General features: G+C 51.7%; 1 protein-coding gene across 25 annotated transcripts in view; it reads right to left on the reverse strand.

Moving 5' to 3' along the window:
* The window catches only part of IKZF1 (IKAROS family zinc finger 1), a 117671-nt gene that overhangs the window by 54353 nt on the left and 44596 nt on the right, over positions 1-18722 (reverse strand). For 14 of the 25 annotated variants that reach the window (XM_042248359.1, XM_042248341.2, XM_042248344.2 and 11 more), the window contains one exon: positions 972-1031. The exons of the other annotated variants lie outside the window; for them this stretch is intronic. In XM_042248359.1, coding sequence (XP_042104293.1) covers positions 972-1031 — 60 coding nt within the window. The remainder of the gene's footprint in view (positions 1-971; positions 1032-18722) is intronic. 25 annotated transcript variants of the gene reach the window in all.

Raw genomic sequence — 18722 nt, forward strand, 5'->3', positions numbered from 1 at the left:
GCTAAACCCTTTTGGTGCCAAAGAGTTTTTGATGGCCAGGATGTCATAAACCTTTCTTTAACTGCTACTGACACCTCTGAGATTAGAGTTTGTGTTAATACTTGTTACAGGATTAAGCATGACTTATCTTCTGACATTGTTTTATAACATTAGAACATTTACTAATATAGGCTCTATATTAGTAAGACTAATGTCCTAAGGGGGCAACCAACTTGCATCGCTTTTAGTATTCGACTCTCTGGACATTTTTAAAAAGCCCTTTCCACTTCTTAAAATACTCCTTCAAGGATGTCGCTCAAATATATTTATCATTCATCATCTCTCAAAACCTAAAAAAGAAAAATGAAATTAACATCTGTGTTGGGTCTGACAGCTCAGATCAGGAACGTCCCGCACACAGAAGCACTCAGCGTGTCTGCTCAGGAAGTGAGGACCACGCACTAACGGCCTTGATGCCCTGCGACTTTTCTCCTCTCAGTTCTGAAATTAATACTCCCAAGCTACAGAAGGAGAGTGCGCATCCTTCTTTGTCCTACAGAATTGTACAAGGTATCTTGAAAGTATGTTGGGTTATTTAACGGTGACAGAAAGCCTGGTCAGTATCATTACAGTCAACCAAAGAGGAGATACTGGTAAAATTCATAATGAAACTATTTAACAGCATTAGCAGAGTAATAATTCCGTTAAGCTATTATTACTTCTGCCCTTCCTGTTACTGCACTGCCACCATGGAAAGCACGCTCCATGGTGCATCCAACAGTCTGTGATAAAACCAGGCACACACACCTCAAGTGTCTAAGTGGTATTCTCGGTGGCAGATGCTTAATCAACAGCATGACTGATACTAATCTCAATGTTTCAAGTATGGAGGAAGGTGATGAAAAATCATGCATTCACAATACTTACACTATGGGAACTGCGTATGAAATGAACATGCATTATCGTTTTCTAGAAGCAAAGTGTATACTTACGAGAGAAAGAATTGGGAATTATTGCATGGAAATCCCTAAAGCCGTCAGCCCCATAAGCCACTGCAACAAAGAAGGCAAAAAGAAAGCTGGGCTGTAACACCATCCAAGAGACAGAGTAAGAGTTTAAAAGAAACTATTGTTGTTGTTTTTTTTTTTTTAAAGGAAAGTAATATTACTCAATGCCATTATTGAGCTACCAGTCTGGCACTGTCAGCCTTCAAACGAAGGGCTGAAATGGCAACACAGTGCTTACTTCGAAACAGGATCCCACTTCCCAGAGGTCTGAGCTCATGGCACCAGATCACACAGATGCTGGAGAGTAACCTCCGGTGTGCTGAGCATCTTAGGCACTGCTTCTGGAACATTCTAGAATGGTGAGAAACCCTTCAGCAGAGCTGGTACAGACAGGTCCAAGATCTGCTCATCATAGCTGAGCTTCCCCTGGGAAAGCGCTTATCTTCACAGAAGCAGTGTGACTCTTAACGGGCTGCCTGCATTGCAAATGTTCTTCCTTTGGCTTTTTCTTAGAAAGTCCTCACAGAAAATTAGAAAATGTTCATGCAACACACTGGGTGGGGAAAAATTTGTGTTTTTCCCTACCTCAAAGTGAACTACCAATTTCCGTGGGTATTCCTTATCAGCAGTCCTCATAAAGACTATCACCACCTCAAATTACCAAGGGTTTTTTTTTTTTTTTTCTGTTTTATAGGTTAGCACTTTCCAGTTGTGTGCCTATGTCTTGGAACTTAACAGACACTGCACATCACACACACACACACACACACACACACACACACACACACACGAGTTCTGTCTGAAGTGACACCCCAGTGGCAGTTTGAGTTACATCCACAGAGTAGCTGCTGAATTAAACATGTTGCTGAACTACTGAATGGCTGAGTTTCCTGCAGGAAACAGACCTACTGCACTTGGCTTAAACCAGTGTTTCCCAAACTTGTGTGCCCACAGGCCTTCCCCTCTTCCCCATGAAGATGTCAGTAAAACATTGGGAGAATGGGAAACAGTTACGGAGACACCGCCAAAGCTATTCCTTGAAGTTGCTACCTGAATCATTTCTTAGTAAACCCTCAGCCTTCCTGTCTTCCTCCTGTTCCTCGGATGCTCCTGCCTTCTGATCATCTGAATCTAGCAGTCAGCCCTGGTGCTCCCCTCCCGCTGCCCAGCAGGGCTGGCACCAGCTGGCCTGCCTGGTCCAATCGTGCTCCACGGTCAGCAGACAGTCAACCAGGGACACTGATTTCACAGGGACCTTTGCAATTCTGTCATCTTCACTGAGCTCCAACTTCTGAAGCCCCGAGCCCTCCATGTCACAGGGTGCTACCATCTCAGATGAGGGAGAAAAGGCCAAGATGTTTTGAAAGGTCAGTATTACCTTTTAAAATCAGGGACATCAGAATATATGACATAATATATAATTTTCTGATTAAATGACATCACTGCCTTGATTCTCTGAGAAATGACTGAGACTGCTGACGGGCTTGAGCATGGCTTGATTTGAAAGTGGACCTCCTGGTACCCCTTCAGCTAGAGGCCATGTATGACAGTGAGGAGGGGCAGGTGAAGGTGAAGGATGGATAGAGTGGATGAGTGAAGCAGCTACAGGGCTGAGAGATGAGCGATACTCATCTAAAGCTGCCTCCCAGGAGAAGACGTGCGCTCACACAGGTCCCGGATGATCAGAGCTAGACCTTCCAACACCGAATCCCATGAGCACAGCTTGCATTGAATATGAGTAACAGTACAGCAATCATCAGACAGCGAACGCTATCCGTTCGCCAGGAGCATCAGTTCTCTGCTTATCCTCTGTAGCTATAGCGCTTTTGTTCCCCAAGGAAAGCAGAACTGATAGAAATTCACTCTTGCTCGGGCACCACCTACGTTCCTGCAAGTACCAACTTTTGAGTTCAGAAAAAGGAAAGCTCCTCTGTTCCTGCAGGGAACAAGCACACAGTAGGGAAGTGCAAACACTCTCCTGTCCTGCTCTGTCCCATCTCATCCCATTTTACTCTCATCAGGCCAGCACCTCGTGGAAGGCGGGCACCAGGAACTCTATAAACAACAGGGACTTATTTATGAGCTCTTTCCACAAACTGCCTTTAGTCCCCACATGGTCCTACAAGGCAGGAACCATCACTAAGGCGCCAGGGAGGGGCTGGGGCTTCCAGGAAGCTCTGGAGTTTGTCCTCTTGGTGGTGAGCGGGGGCCCAGGTGAATCGGAGACCATATGCAATTAACACAGAAACTCAGTACTCCATACACACTCTGCCTGCAGGATGGGGCTATGGGAGCTGCGCTTTCTCCATTATGAAGCTGGAGAGCTTAAAAGTTACTGCGGCTGCACACAAGCACACACTGAGATGTGTGTACACACACTCATCACGCATGGGAGTTACAGAGCGCTTACGGACAGAATTCCCCACAGTTAACACACACACACACCACGCATGGGAGTTACAGAGCGCTTACGGACAGAATTCCCCACACAGTTAACACACACACACCACTGTATATGAAATAGACAACTAATAAGGACATCCTGCATAGTACAAGGAAACCTACCCAATACTCTGTAATAATCTGTATGGGAAAGGAACCTAAAAGGAGCGGACATATGTACATGTATAACTGGATTACTTTGCTGTGCACCTGAAACATAACGTTGCAGAGCAACTATACTCCAATATAAAATTTTAAACAGATAAGCAACAAGCACATATCGTATAGCACATGGAATTACAGCCATTATTCTGTAACAAGGTTTAAAGGAGTACAGATTGTAAAAACACTGAATCGCTGAGCTGTACACCTGAAACTAGCATAATTCTGTATCTCAATTGTATTTCATTTAAAAACAATAAAATAAAGAATACGTATGTTTACTATAATAAAGACTCCCCCACATCATTAAAATGACTACAAACAAGCAGTCTGGAAAGTGAAAGCCCCCACCCCCACCCCAGCACTGCCTTCTCCAGGACCACCGGTCCCCAGGCCCACGGGCAGTAAGCATGCAGAGCGGGCACCATGTCGCAGAGGCGCTCACTCTCCCTGGCCACTGACCCCAGCGCCCTATGCGCCCATGGTGTCCCCGTGTCCAATGAACATCACATCAGCTGCACCCCCATTCTCCCTGGGCACTTGGGGGGCTGTGTTACAGGTGCAGAGCCGATGTGTTCTGGTCACAGTCCTGGCTGGTCCTGAAGCTTCACCGTGGGAGCAGGAGTGATGTCTCGACTGACTCCCAGCCTCTTCATTTCTTTTGTAAATTCCTCCCCAAATTTCAGGCTGTTGCTTCATAAAAGGGTGTAGACAGAAGCAGATTTAGTGAACCTTGATCAGTTTCCTAAATTTCACAGGATGCATTCTTGTCGCCAAGAGCAAATTGAGCTCATTTGGCAGGAATTTTTATTCCCTGAGTTGTTATGAACATTTCTGTATAAAATGTTGGGGATGCTTCAGATTCTGAACCCTATTCAGATTGCACATTGGTGACCATTCTGAGAAAAAAAGGTGAAAGGCCCAGAAACCACCCAGGGCCTTTTATTCATGCAAATTATCAAGGATATAATTCTACGCTTCCCATATTCCTGGTACCTTTGGAAGAGATGAAGATGTACTTGGGATTTTCAAACTGGGAGAGAAGAAGTCTGTCCCCTCTCAAGTCAAAGAAAGATGGATGACTTTAGTGTAAATACATTCAGATCTGTATTTAGAGAACTTAGAAACGTGCTGTCATATGACTTTTATCCACAGTCTTCAAATCGTATTAAGCCTGTTGCTCACGATCAGATCATTAGTCTCAGTAACTTGTGTAAGAATGGTTTGCAGTGACTTCTGCGATGCCTGCAGATCTCACATTTCAGGGATGGGCATCCTTGTCCTGTCACGGCCCTAGTGAGAGGGTCCCCGCCTGGGCCAGTGGGCAAAGGAGAGGACCAGGGACCGTCAGAACCGAAACTCCAAGAGCACATTCCTGCAGGAGAGCTAGTTACGTCCTGCAGAAGTACCAGATGTAGACTCTTCTGAGATTCCCCCACACCAGATGTTTTTGGGGTGGACCTTTGTGCTCAGACCATCCTCTATGTGAGGGAGTGCCTCGTCCTACCAGGGGAGAGAATTCTGACACTCCTGACCATTCACGCCGAGAAAGGGGTGTCCTTCCAGACTGACAGAAGAGGAAGCTATAGTCTGACCCCGCACACGGAGCCCATGAGGGCTGGCTCACATCTCAGCTGAGTGATCCCTAAGAGGCTCCTCCTGCAACACCCCCTTCTCACTCCAGATCCTTCCTCAGACCCCAGGCCCGCAGTGTCCGCTCAGCCCTGTGTCCTGGGTGGACACAGGAAGCAACGACGTGCCAGCACCTGCTGATGGCGGGATTCTCCGGGGCTCCAGCCCGCCTGCCTGCCCTTCTGTCCCTTCATTCTGCAAACAAGCAGGTGGAATCCAAACTCCAGGTCTTCCTCCACACCCCGCTCTCCTCCTCCAGCCCCACACGCCTGTGGTCCCCTCTCCGACCTCATGGTCGCACTCCCACCCCTGGCCTTCGACGGCCTGTTCTCTCGAGTTGTTTCTTTCTGACCTTTTCCAATCACATCGCATCCAGCACATGCGTGAAGCCACCGTGCTGTCTGGCGGGGCTGCCTCTACCTGCTTCACACCCTGCCGGGGCTTCCTACCCCCACCCAGAACTGGCTCCCCTGTCAAAGCATCTGACCCCTGGGCCTGAGACCCTCATCCTCAAGGCTGACTTTGTCAGGGCACCTACTTCTAAGGTCTCCGCTAGTCTGTTCTGTTCTAATGAGGGCTTCCCAGGTGGAGCTAGTGGTAAACAAGCCACCTGCCAACGCAGGAGACATAAGAGACACAGGTTCAGTCCCTGGGTTGGGAAGATCCCCCAGAGGAAAGGCTGGCAACCCACTCCAGTATTCTGATCTGGAGTATCCCACGGACCGAGGAGCCTGTGGGCCACAGTCCATAGGCTGGCAGAGAGTCAGACATGACTAAGTGACGTAGCATGCACTGTTACAATAAGACAAAACCCCAGGTCCTGTCAAATCCTGATCAGCAATGACAATGATTCTCCAGCTGGTAACACTATTCCGACAACCAAACGCAAGAGGAAGCAAACCGTCATCCTCATCTCTCTAGAAATGCCTTGCAGCTGGTGTGAAGCTGTCCCTGTCCCAGCAGATCTGTATCCTGTGCAGATGTCAAGGACTCTTCCTCCAAGCCTCGTCCCCCGACCTGCTCAGCTAGCAAAGACTCCCCACCCACCGCAAGGCCCCTCTGCTTTCCCATCCTTGCGACACCCATTTGGAACCCACCCTCTCTCTCAGCTACACAGCCCTTGCCAACTCCACTTCAGAGCCCTTAGGATGCACGCCTAGTTCTGGAACCTGGTGTGTCTGGAGCTCAATCCTGTGTTCAGATACAGGGCTGCAGGCCCTGGCTGGAACGTGAAGCGCTCACCACAGGGGCCTTGAATCCAACTCCTCACTATTCCTTTTGGACACAACCGTCCGACTTGAACATTTTCAGAAACCCACATAGATTCCAGGAGAAGCTGCACGACAGAGGCGCCATGCTGCTCACGTCTGAGTGCGACTCCCAAGCAGCGGGGTGTGTTTAGATCAAGTGAGTCATGGGGAAAGTGCTGGACTTGACTTCAGTTTAGAGAACTGAGCACACGGGCCCAGGCTTTCTGCTGGAATGAGTCCTCCGGCTCCTCCTACCTGTGTCCTGGGACGTCACATCCCAGACGTCCCTGAATCTGCAGCCTCACTGACTTCTAGGAAGGATGGGGCAGCGTCAGAGAGCCGGGTGCAAGGGCCGCAGGGCCAGCCACTCGGCTTTGCCTCCCCCAGGGCTGTGGACTCAGTGAGGCGCCAGCCGCTCTGAGCCCTGAGTGCCTCATCAGAATGGGAACCACCATGTCCGTCTGACAGGCTCATGTGCAGATTCACAGCAACGCTCCCCAGGCCTCTCTCTCAGCCAGCCCGCCCCTCGGTGGGAAGGCGCGGGCAGATAACCACGGCTAACACACCACCTATCTTCTCGTCAGCAAAGGCTTCAGGCCGAAGGGATTAGCCACAGCCGACTGGCACCCACCAAGTTTTTCATAACCAGGAAAAACAACAGGGCTGGGCTTTGTAAGACCACGTGGTTCAGAGGACAGCTGCCCTCGGCGCCTGGAAACCCAAGTCTGCGCAGACTTCCCTTCCATCCCAAAACCCCAGCAGGTCTTCACCTCCACTTGGGGCTGGCCATCACTCGCCCTGACAGGGTTTCCAGTTGACACCAGGTCATGGAACAATAGTGGTTGCTTCAAGTGAAAACTGACAAAATGGCCGCAGCGAACTCTGCCCTCCTTCCCATAACAACTAACCAACGACCTGACGATCCGATGGGATAAACCAACTCCTGATCTTCTCTCCGTGTAGCACAGCTGGGGACCAGCCCTATTTTTGTTCATGTTTTATTAGTACAATTGAATTGTTCACAGTGAACTAAATAGCGTGGAAAAGCTCTGATTGACAAACCTATAATTTAGAAAGGGAAACCAGGATAAGCAAAGATTCTTCTTCTAAAGAGTGCCTCTGAGCAAAGAGGTTCAAAAATGCGGATTCTGTTCATGGGACTGCCTCTGAACCCGTTGCTCTGGCGTCCTTAACTCACCCTCTGAGACAGAGATTACCACCACTCAGGGTGAACAGGTTAAAGGATAGATTTAGGGATATTTTCAGAAAGTTATGTCCTTCCAGTTGTTCCTTTATGGAAATTACCTTTTTATTGGTAAGAATGTGCATGTAAGGTTGCTCAGTCATGTTTGACTCTTTGAGACTCCGTGGACTGCCTCCGCAGACTGTAGCCCGCCAGGCTCCTCTGTCCATGGAACTGTCCAGGCAAGAATACTGGAGCAGGTTGCCATTTCCTTCTCCAGGGGAAATTCCCCATCCAGGGATTGAACCTGGGTCTCCTGAGTCTCCTGCATTGCAGGCAGATTCTTTACCACTGAGCCACCTGGGAAGCCCCATTGGTAAAAATAGTATTTGCCTATTCAAAGACTGCAAGTATACATAAATACCAAGATGAAATCTCTAAAATTCACCTCCAACTCCTGGAATCTAAAGAAAACCATGAAAAAGAGAAAATTGGAACATAATAATAATAAACAGAGTGAGAGAGTTTAGCTCAAGCTTTAAAAAGACAGAAGGAAATGGACATTTTCAGGCAATAAATAAGGACTGAAGAAAATTCAGACAACTGGGGAAGCCCTGAGAAGCCCTAAAAGTCTCAGCACAGACTGGTGGGGGGAGGCTGAGATAGCGTGAGGGCATGGGTGTATGGAGACCCTGACTTTTGTCTCTCCATCCCAAATCTTACTCCAGTGAGGGGAATTTACACTGGATCAGACAGGCCGAAACAGTCAGAGATGGAAACTCTGCTCAGGCCGCACATGGGGCTGTGGGTGGTGCTGACGGGCCGGCACAGGTGCACGGGGCCAGCTTGCAGCATCGAGGCCCCGTGAAGACAGGGCGCGAGCAGGCCGTGGGTGCAGGGTCCCTGAGCACTCAGGCGGGAGGGGTGGGCATGGGCAGCTCGCTGCCGCCTGGGCGTCCGCACAAGCGCTTTAGCCGATGTGACTCTAAGCATGCCTCAAATGCGGTTCTCCCAGGGCTCGTCCCTACTGAAACAGCAGGCTGAACGCCACTGCCGGGGGAATGGAGCGCTGAAGGCTGGGAGAGTCCCGACTGTCAGCTGTGCCTGGCCTCTGAGGCTTGGTCGCTGTGTGCACTTTAGGCCCACGGAGGAGGCACGGGACAGGCTGCTCCGTCACAGAGGGGGCAGAGGGGCAGAGGGGCCAAGGGGGGCTCCTGTGGGGCTGGGCAGATGCTCCGGGCCATTCCCTCGGGCTCCCCAGCTGGCACTGTGTCAAGCCCCGCAGATCCCAGGAGCCCGGGCCCCGACTCAGGGAGGCCAGAGATAAAGTAATCTCCTCCAGGACACAGGAGGGTGGGTCCCTGGCTGTCCCTCCCTTCCAGAAGCTCGGAGGGGTCCCTGCCGGAATTCCAAGCACGAGGTGACTCAGCAGGGGAGGCGGGGGTCTGGACGGAGGGTTCTGCCCGCTGGCCCGCTGGCCCGCTGTCCTGAGCCCACGGGCGCAGCAGCACGCTGTCCGTCTAAAGGGTGCGGGTCTGTAAGCAGAGGCTGCTTGGGGTGGGGTCTGGGGTCCTACCCAGAGGTCCAGGGAGGAGACAAGCCTTCCCCTTACTTTCCCCACTTCTTCCTGTTCTCCACCCAATAGCACTGGCAGCGGAGGCCAGGATCGGGGAGGACCTGGCAGAAAATAGGAGGCAACCTGGGTCTGGGGATGGCAGGGCTGAGGTTGGAGGCTGGGACACACATGCAGGGGGGTGGGTGCTCCTGGTCAGCATGCCAGGGCTTACACCTGTGTGTGTGCACGAGTCAATGGCAAAGACCACTCTCCCTGCCCACATAGTTACAAAGTCAGCTTAGAAAAATAGTCTCAGAGGCAGAGGGCCTGTTGGCAACAGTGACTCTTACAGTGAAGGGCAGAGTCCCCGGGGCCCTGAGCACAGATCGGTCCTGGGTCCCACTCCTACCCCCCCACCGCCGCCAGCCCCACGAACAGATGACACCTCACCATCAGGGACATCTCCACCACTCAGAAGTCACAGTGAGGTTCCTGCTCCCTCTGTTTCTCAGCTGCGAACTATCCTGGAGGGGTTCCTGGGTGAGGAACCCTACCATCTTGACAGCAAACTCGAGACATGACTCCTGCAAGCTCTTCAGTGTCCAGGGTGGACTTACTGCGACCCGTGGTGAAAGAAGCTCGAATACTCTGCAGTCTACAGTTCTCTTAGGGAACTCTAAAACTTTCCCCTTTTCCCCTCTCCCCTCTCTCATCACTCTCCGACTTTCAGCTCCATGCCCAACAGACACAAGGCCAGTAACCCAGGCCTGGCAATGAAGCTCCGGGCTGTGACCCTGCGCTCTGGTCCATGGAGGTGCTGGAGGAAGCTCCACCTCAGGGCCTCCAGGGCCTGAGAGGGTCACCGGGCCTCAGGCTGGGTACCGTCAGATGGGACACCAGCGTTAAAGGCCGGGCCAGGGGTCCAGACCCTTGGGGGGGTGGGGTGAGGGCCTGGCAGCCACAGGGCATAGGCGCCCCACCCCCTGCCAAGGGACCACCGGTTACTCACAACCCAGCTTCCTGGCAGCTGAGCCCACATCTCACATCTCGTGGGAAGAACCTGAAGCATCACATTTTTCCTAGTAGGTTTCAGCTGTTTCTTAGGACTATGATCTCTCAAAAAGTCCTGTCCTTCCCTCAGGCAACGTTTCTCTGAAATAAGGAAGGTTTCTCCTTCCCCCTCTGTCCACCCCTCCTAGCTTTATGATTCAACGCCATTTACTGAGAACCGTGTGAAAAGGACCAGTTCAGGTCACACGTTCCTCCTGTGTAAAATCCAAGGGGTGCCCGGCCACCACCCAGAGTCCCCTCTGCTCCGTGCCTGTCACTAGGGGCAGCGACCACGTGAAATACTTTCTGGGCACCCATTTCTTTCCTTCCTGAAGCAGTCCTGTGAGGAAACCACGTGAAGAAACCGCCCCCTCCGTTTCTCAGCTGGGAACTATCCAGGAGAGATTCCTGCATGAGGAACCCTACAAACCCACTTTAAAAACCGAGAAATAAAGCTCAGACAGTCCCCCACCCTGCCCAGGGCCCCCAGCGGCGATGCGGGCGGGGCGGAGAAAGAGCCTGCCTCTTCCCACCCCATGCCTGCTTTTGGCAGCTCACCCGGCTCAGCTCATGCCTGCACGATGGCAAACAGACTGAAATCGGGGGTCACTGGCCAGGGACACTGCACGCCATCCTCCCTGAGGCCCCCCGGGCTGCGCCAGCCTCTGCAGAGCCTCCGGGGCCAGCAGGGAAGGAGGCTATGGAGGGGGTCCTTGGAGGAGATGCGGCATCTAGCACTCGGGGATGGTTTATGCTCAGGCCGTGCAGAGCGTGCGTGCAGAGCCCTGAGTGGGGAATAGGGTCTTTGAGGGCAGGAGGGTTCAGTCTAAGAGGGGCAAGAGGAGGGAGCCCCCCGCCTCAGGCCATCCAGCACCAGGGAATCCTCCTGCTTGGAGCTGGGTGAGTGACACAGGGCCTGGCCGCCTCGGAGGATCATGTTCAAAACGCGAAGCAGAAGGAAGGCATTCCCAGAGGACATGCGGGGCGGGGGTCCTCCAGACAGTGGAGGATGGGGAGATGAGGTTCTGGAGGCTTCTGGAAGCTGAGATGAGGCTCCCAGGCCAGAGGGGGCCATCGAGGTCCCTGCTCAGGAGGCCACATCGTGGGGGGGGTGCGGCCTGGGTAGGTGTGAGAATGAGGAGCTGCAGCCGTGGGCTGGGCAGATGGGATGCTGAGGAGACAAAAGCCTACAGACAGGCAGACAGGGAAGCTGGGATTCAGCGGTGGCCCGGGGCGAGGAGGGGGTGACTCAGGAAGGCGTTTCTGAGGTGCCTCATGCTCCCGGGGCAAAAACGGTGGTCAACGGCTTCCGCGGCCTCGGCTAATCGGAAACGCGGGCTTTAGGGGAAGAGCATCCCGGCGTCGCCAGGACTTCCGCATTCGGCCGGCTCCCCTCTCCCGCCTCGTCCCGAAGCCGCCGGGATGCAGGCCCCGCCAGGCTCGATTGTGACACGGCAGCTCGCATGTCACATCGCAACTGCGTTTCCACATCCTCCTGCTGTGTTGTACAAGCCCGAGAAGAGGAACAAGGGCGAATAATGAAATATAGGGATGCAGGAAAAGAGGAAGCCGGGGACAGCAGCCCAACCGAAAGGCAGAGAGTCATGGAGAAGTGGCAGAAAGGGAAGCGGGGCAGGAATCGCATGGGGGGGCGGCCGGGTGGAGCGTGCGCGCGCACGCACACACACGCTGACATCGCCCGCCCCACACAGACACACATGCACACACACACACACTCTGACACACACCCCCACAGACACACATGCACACACACGCCGACACCCCCCAGACACACATATACACACACACACACACGCTGACATACCCCATACACACACAGACACACATGCACACACACACACGCCGACACACCCCCCACACACAGACACACATACACACGCTGACATACCCCATACACACACAGACACACATATACACATTCACACACACGCTGACATACCCCATACACACACAGAGACACACATATACACACACACACACACGCTGACATACCCCATACACACAGACACACATGCACACACACACACACATACATGCTGACATACCCCATACACACACAGACACACATGCACACACACACAAGCCAACACACCCCATAGACACACAGACACACATATACACATGCACACACACACACACGCTGATATACCCCATACACACACAGACACACATACACATCCCTTATACACACACAGACATATACACACAAAGACCCAGATACACTCACACACGCATGCCACCCTACACACACACACACACACACACACAGACTCACATTCACACAGACACAGACATCTCCATACACACACACATATATATACACTCACATACACACACTTACACACACATACAAAAACACACTCATATACACCATACGCACACACACAGAGCTACAAAGACACCCAACTCACAGACATACACACACACACACTCAAACACAGATATACACTCACATATACATAGGTGCACACACACACATACACACACTAACACACACAGACATATACACACACCCCCAGACACACATACTCACACACTTCACTGCATTTCAGTCAGACTTCTAGGACAGGACCATCTCCTAGTTCTAAGCCCTGATGGGAAGGAACCCGTCTGTCCTGCACCCAGTGTTTTGGGGGATGTGGTCCAGGGTAACTGCACGTCTGCCCTAGATTGTTCTAGACTCAGAAACTCCCACTAATTTGAGGGGAACAATCTTTTTTCTCATGTATTTAAAAAGTGGGAGTAAAACATGGTCACATTGCCTTGTATCATCACACACATAATTTTGGAGTTGAGACCTGTAAAACAGTGGACCACAGGAACAGAAAGCATAAGTATATGTAGGCAGCTCCCCTCTGGGACCTCCAAATAGCATTTAAGAGACGAGAACAGGCTCAGAGAGAAAAGCGTGAAATCTAAGGGAAACTGAGAAAGAAACGGAATGAGCCCGCTTGCGGCATCTTCTGTGCATGGAGATAAGCAGCGGATGAGCCCTGCGCCAGGCATTCCCACCGGAGGAGCCTGGAGGCTGCTTATCTAGGGTTTCCAACGTGTGTGGCTCCAGGGTGGAGGTGGGGAGCCCTGTCCACCAGTCTCTGAGGTCTGTGAATTCAGATGGAAAGTTCTCTTCCAGGCACAGGTTTTAAAATGAACGTACTGTCTTTCATCTTCCTTATTTTCCAAGAACTATGATTGCTCTTCCAGAAAACTACTGGTTATCTCCTGAGACTACGTTTGAGGAGCATCTTCCCAGTTATTCTTTACAACCCTGTAAGCGGATAACCACGAATCTAAAACGAGAGGCCACGTCCCAAGGACATGGTGGCCAACCAACCTGCGGGCACCACCTCACTCCTGCACATGCCCCCTGGGGTGCAGGGCCCCAGGACTCCACCTCCAGGCCTCCTGGGTGAACATTCTAGATGACTCTGTGCATCTCCCATCATTCCTACCCCCACATGATGCTTTCACCCTGACACCAGCCAAGCATCCATCTCAAACCAAGACTCTGAGTATTGGGCAAACTTGCTCAACCAGCTCTCACTGAACACCCGCTGAGCCAACTCTTTGTGCCACCCAGGATGCCACAGCCTATCATCAAGGGCACTGTTGACTTTTAAGTCCCTTCCAAGTCAAGGACAACGAGCAGAAAGGCTAGAAGGCCGCTAAAGGCTCAAGACTCCTGGAGTCTGAGTCCTTTTTCAACCCTGCGTTTTGGTGCTTTGGTTTCTGATCTCGGTAATGGAGGCTCCCCGCCCCCCGCAGGGCAGCCCTCGGTGGGCGCCTCAGCAGGCACCTTGCGCACCCCTCCTGCACCCAGCCTGGCGCCCAGAGCACCCTGGAGGCGCGGTGGTTGCCTGTGTGCAGGTTCTCTCCTCTCCGTTTGCCCAGCGCCTTCCTCTGTGCACCCTTCCCAGGCTCGTCTTTTAAGTGAAATGAAATGCCTGCTCACAGCACTCACGCTGGGCGGCCCCAGAGGGCTCCTGGGCTGGGAGAACCACTGAGCTCTTCCAGATGAGGAGCTCTAGCCCAGAAGCAGCTCCTCTGCACACAGTTGCCATGAGGGTGCGAGTTCTGCGTTACAGATAAGCACGGGCAGAACCCACCAGCTCCCAGAGGGGAGGGAACTTCCCCTTCCCTGGATCTTCTTGTCATTCAGAGTTTTCACACAACTCTGCATCCTGGCTCTGGGACAGGCTAGGTCCCTGGGATGAATGGGTCTCCCTCCTTGTAACAGAGGCCCAGGGAGAAACAGGTAAAAGGCTTTTTGACACTTTTCAACAAATGAAGAAACTTAGAGACTCACTGAAGGCTACAGTGCATGGGGTCACAAAGGGTCGGACACAAGTGCATAACTGAGCACACACATGATGAACCGTGGAGCCTGAGCTGCAGCCCCCGAACCCTGGGCAGTCAGGTCTCTGCAGCCCCTGCGGGCAAGGAGACTCAGTGTCCCACCAGAGGAATGGCTTCGAGGGTCAGCTGGCGACATCGGAGAGCCCGAGCACTGTGGCCCGAGCAGGGAGGGGGCAGGTGCTTCTCTCCCTCACAGGCAAGCCTTGCAGGAATCCAGCCTTACGTTCACAGGCCAAGGGCAAAGCAAGGAGCAACAGACATCCGTGCAGCGGGTGGGTGACTCTCATCAGCCCCCACCCCGGGGAGGGGCAGTGGTGGTCAAGGGTCTGCAGTTAAGGACAGCACGTTGCGGACAGAGGTATGATCAGCAGAGGTGAGGGGGCAGGAAGGCAAGTTCTTCTGCCGAGTGCCCTGGAAGTCTGGGAACAGTGAAACCACAACTTCATGGGATGCAGGAAAGAGGAGAGCCCAGGCTCGTCCCACGGGGCGACATGCCTGCTGGCCCCTCCTATCTCCCCTCTGGACCCCGGCTATCCAGCTCAACTCCTGTGAGGAGATTCTGCCATTGAGGCAAGAAAATGGGATTCAGGGGCTTTCCCGATGGCTCAGCAGATAAGCAATCCACCTGTAACGCTGGGGACACAGGGGATGTGGGTTCAAGCCTTGGGTTGGAAAGAGCCGCTGGAGAAGGAAATGGCAACCCGCTCCAGTATGCTTGCCAGGAAAATTCCATGGGCAGAGGAGCCTGGAGGGCTACAGTCCAAAGGGTTGCAAAGGATCTGAGACGACTGAGTGACTAAGCACAAAAACCTTGCTGAGGAGCAAAAGTCTATTTTCAGGCAACGAAGTATTCAAAAAGTCTAAATACATAAGATGGAAAAATATACACTACTTGGAATTCACAGGAAGTTTTACTCCCTGTAATGACAAAACACTCATATTCAGGTTGCCAATTATTCCCACGTATGTCATGGTTGAGAGCCAAGTAAAATAACACTTCTAATGAAAAAAAAAAAAAAAGACACATTTGCCCTTGAGATAAAGAACTGTTATGAGCCATTCATTTCGATTGGAAGCTTCTGGTTTAAGTGACTGAAAGAAGTGTAACAAAAACTGGAAAGATGGAAATACAGATTAAAGAGATTGACTGGGCTTCCCTACTGATCCAGTAGTTAGGAATCTGTGCTCCTGGTGCAGCAGGGAGCAGGTTCAATCCCTGTTCAGGGAACTAAGAGGCCTCACAGCACAGCCAAAGAAAAGGAGAGACAGAATGAAAAACATAAAAATATAAGCTTGGGGAACTCAAGAGCATCACTGTCACGAGCTGACCTCACGCCAGTGATATTACTCTTGCTCAGAGGCAAAGCTGTTGTCCGCAATGACCTACGGCAGCAGGTCAGGAATGAGAGAGCAGAGTAAGACTGGCCTCTGAGACAACCAATGAAAGGGAAGTGAGAAACCTTTGAACTAAAATCCACCTGTTTACTCGTGGGTGAGCCCGTCCACACCTGCCAGGGGCGTCTGCCCTCCACTACGTGGACTGTCGTGAAAATGATGTGAAAATGATTAAATGGCTCTTTCTTATCTTAACACTCAGCAGATTCAAAGCTGCAAACTAGAAAGTTGAGGAAGAAACTGAAAAATACTACGCAAACAGATAAGAGAATTAACAGCCAGGGTCATTTAAGGAGGGGTGAATGATAAGGTCCATAGAAACAGTGACTGTTTCTGGAGCCATGTTCAAGACCCAGGGGTCAGACATGAACAAGTGAGTTTTCTGGCCACCAGACGCAAGAAAAACACACATCTGTGGTCTGCGTGGTACATCGCAGGCGTGGGAACTGTCTCCTGAGGGCCTGAATAAATGAATGACGAACGCCCCGACAACACAAGCCTCGCTGCTGGCAGGCTTTGCCAGGTGTCTGCATGCAATCCTCTGTCCATCATACTGGGTCTAAGCATTTACAACGGTGAGCTGCACTGAAAATAAAAAGGCTAAAGCACTTTCAAGATATTCTTCAAAGGATCTTGTTGGGGGGTGGTCTAGCAGTTCCAGAAAGATTCCTTATCCAGAAGGGTTAAAACACACTGAAAGTAAAATGGAGTAGGCTTGAGCAGTTTGGAACATGCTGAAGAAATGTTCCCTCCCCAAATGTTGTGTGAATGCGGTGCTGGCTGAGGTGGCCTGTGGCTGTGAACTGTGGCTGTGTGGGTCAGACCCAGTGCCGAGTCCCAACACCACAGGCACTCAGGGACCAGTTCACTGAATGATTAATGCCCGGTGGGAACGGTGAGTTGGCTTCATGCCTCTATTTCTGTGCAAAAGTCTTGTGTATCTGACTGCAACTACATACAAAGTGCAAGCACCTGAAGTAAATGCATTTGGTGTCAGTTGCTTCCAGGGTCTTGCTGCCAGGAAAGCAGGTATGGAGGAAATACAGAACACTCTGAGATCAAAAACAGGAAATGGGTGAATTTGGTGCCCCTTCTGGGAAATGATGAAATGAAATGTGTTTCAACCTTAAGGTGTAATCATGCAAAACATAGTTTATCAAGGTTAAGGCATACGATATCTCATCATGATTAATGACTTCTTAAACTTAAAACAACTAATACAATGGTTAAGCCCTCCGCTTCCCAGATCATAAAATCACAAGGTACTGGATGCGTGGGTACTTTCTTACTACCAGATAATGAAAAAAGGGAAAGTATCTAACGGACAACTGTGACACAATGAGTGTTTCAAGGATCTCAAATCAGAACGTATAAAGTTTACAATCACTGGGTTTGCTCAGAGGTGTAATCCACAAATTGAGTTAAACTACTAGAGTCACTGTGTGAACACTCCAGACCCTCTTGCTAAAAGGCCCAGCTCAATGCTCCAAAGCAGCTCTTCAACAGCGAATGGGTGAGCCAGCGGCCACTGTCCTCCGTTCGCTGATGGGGCCGCCCACTGTGATCCCACTGGCACCTGGCTTAAGGGACAGAGTGGCCCCAGTAGCTCGGCTGGCCCCCAGATTTCCTTTCACAGCCTGACACACAGAGCAGTTGTACAAATCACACTGCCAGTTTCCACCTATGAGAAACCAATGCAAATGAGAGGAAATGAAAGAAGAGAAAATGACGGGAAATCAAACAGCATAAGTGTTTTTACACTTCAGTGACACACTTCCAATGGCCCAGGTCAGGGCGGTTATCTGTGCGTGGTGTGCACCCATGCCAGAGTCTGCTAGGGACACAAGCACTCAGAATCCTCCTCCCCGTTCATCCGTCTGCCTCCACATCCTGGGCGGGTCTCTCCCCACCTGCAGAATCACCTGCGCGCTGTCTCGAGGGCACGGGATGGACCATAGCCTGGGTTACGATGGGTTCAGAGACTTTACCTGGCTGACCTGCTCAGCTCGCTCAATTTCCAAATGGGCCCCGAGAGTCAACTGGCGTCCACATCGGGAAAACCCGTAGAGGTGGCAACAGGGAAAGGAAGAGGTCTGTGCTGCCTTCCTGAGGAACACAGCGTGGCCACAACCACTGGGACCCCCTAAAGGGGCTTCCATGTCCCAGAATATCCCACCGTGCCCTCTGGAGCCAAGGGCAGCAGTGCCAGGCGCTTGGTGTCAGGGGAACGGAGGAGGAGGGGGGAGCTGCCTTAAAGCCAGCAGTTGCCATGGTGACGGTGAGCCACACCCACGCGCGTCCATCCGCAGGGCCCACCCAGAGCCACCCCCTCCTCACTGCCACTGCACTGGTGAGCTCTGCTCTGACACCTCCGTCCGAGTTGGGGGTCATTTCTCAGGAAATGACCGTGGGGCTTTCTCACATGGGTTCTCATTCCTAACTTTGGTATTCTCAAACTGACAGCTTTCTGGATAAATGTGAGAGATAAGATAAGTTGTCTGGTTTCCAAAGCGTTGACTCAAACTGCACGGTGGCGGTCGGGGGTGGGGGGTCCCAAACTGCCCACAACTCCTTTCTCACAGCTTCGAGAACATGAACACAGAAGAATGAATGCCTTGAATTGATAGGGTTTTAATTAGGGTGATCCGGGCCACGAGATCTCTTGGTGAAAGGCAATGGAATAAAAGATC

This window comes from Ovis aries, chromosome 4, assembly GCF_016772045.2.
Source record: "Ovis aries strain OAR_USU_Benz2616 breed Rambouillet chromosome 4, ARS-UI_Ramb_v3.0, whole genome shotgun sequence".
NCBI lineage: Eukaryota > Metazoa > Chordata > Mammalia > Artiodactyla > Bovidae > Ovis > Ovis aries.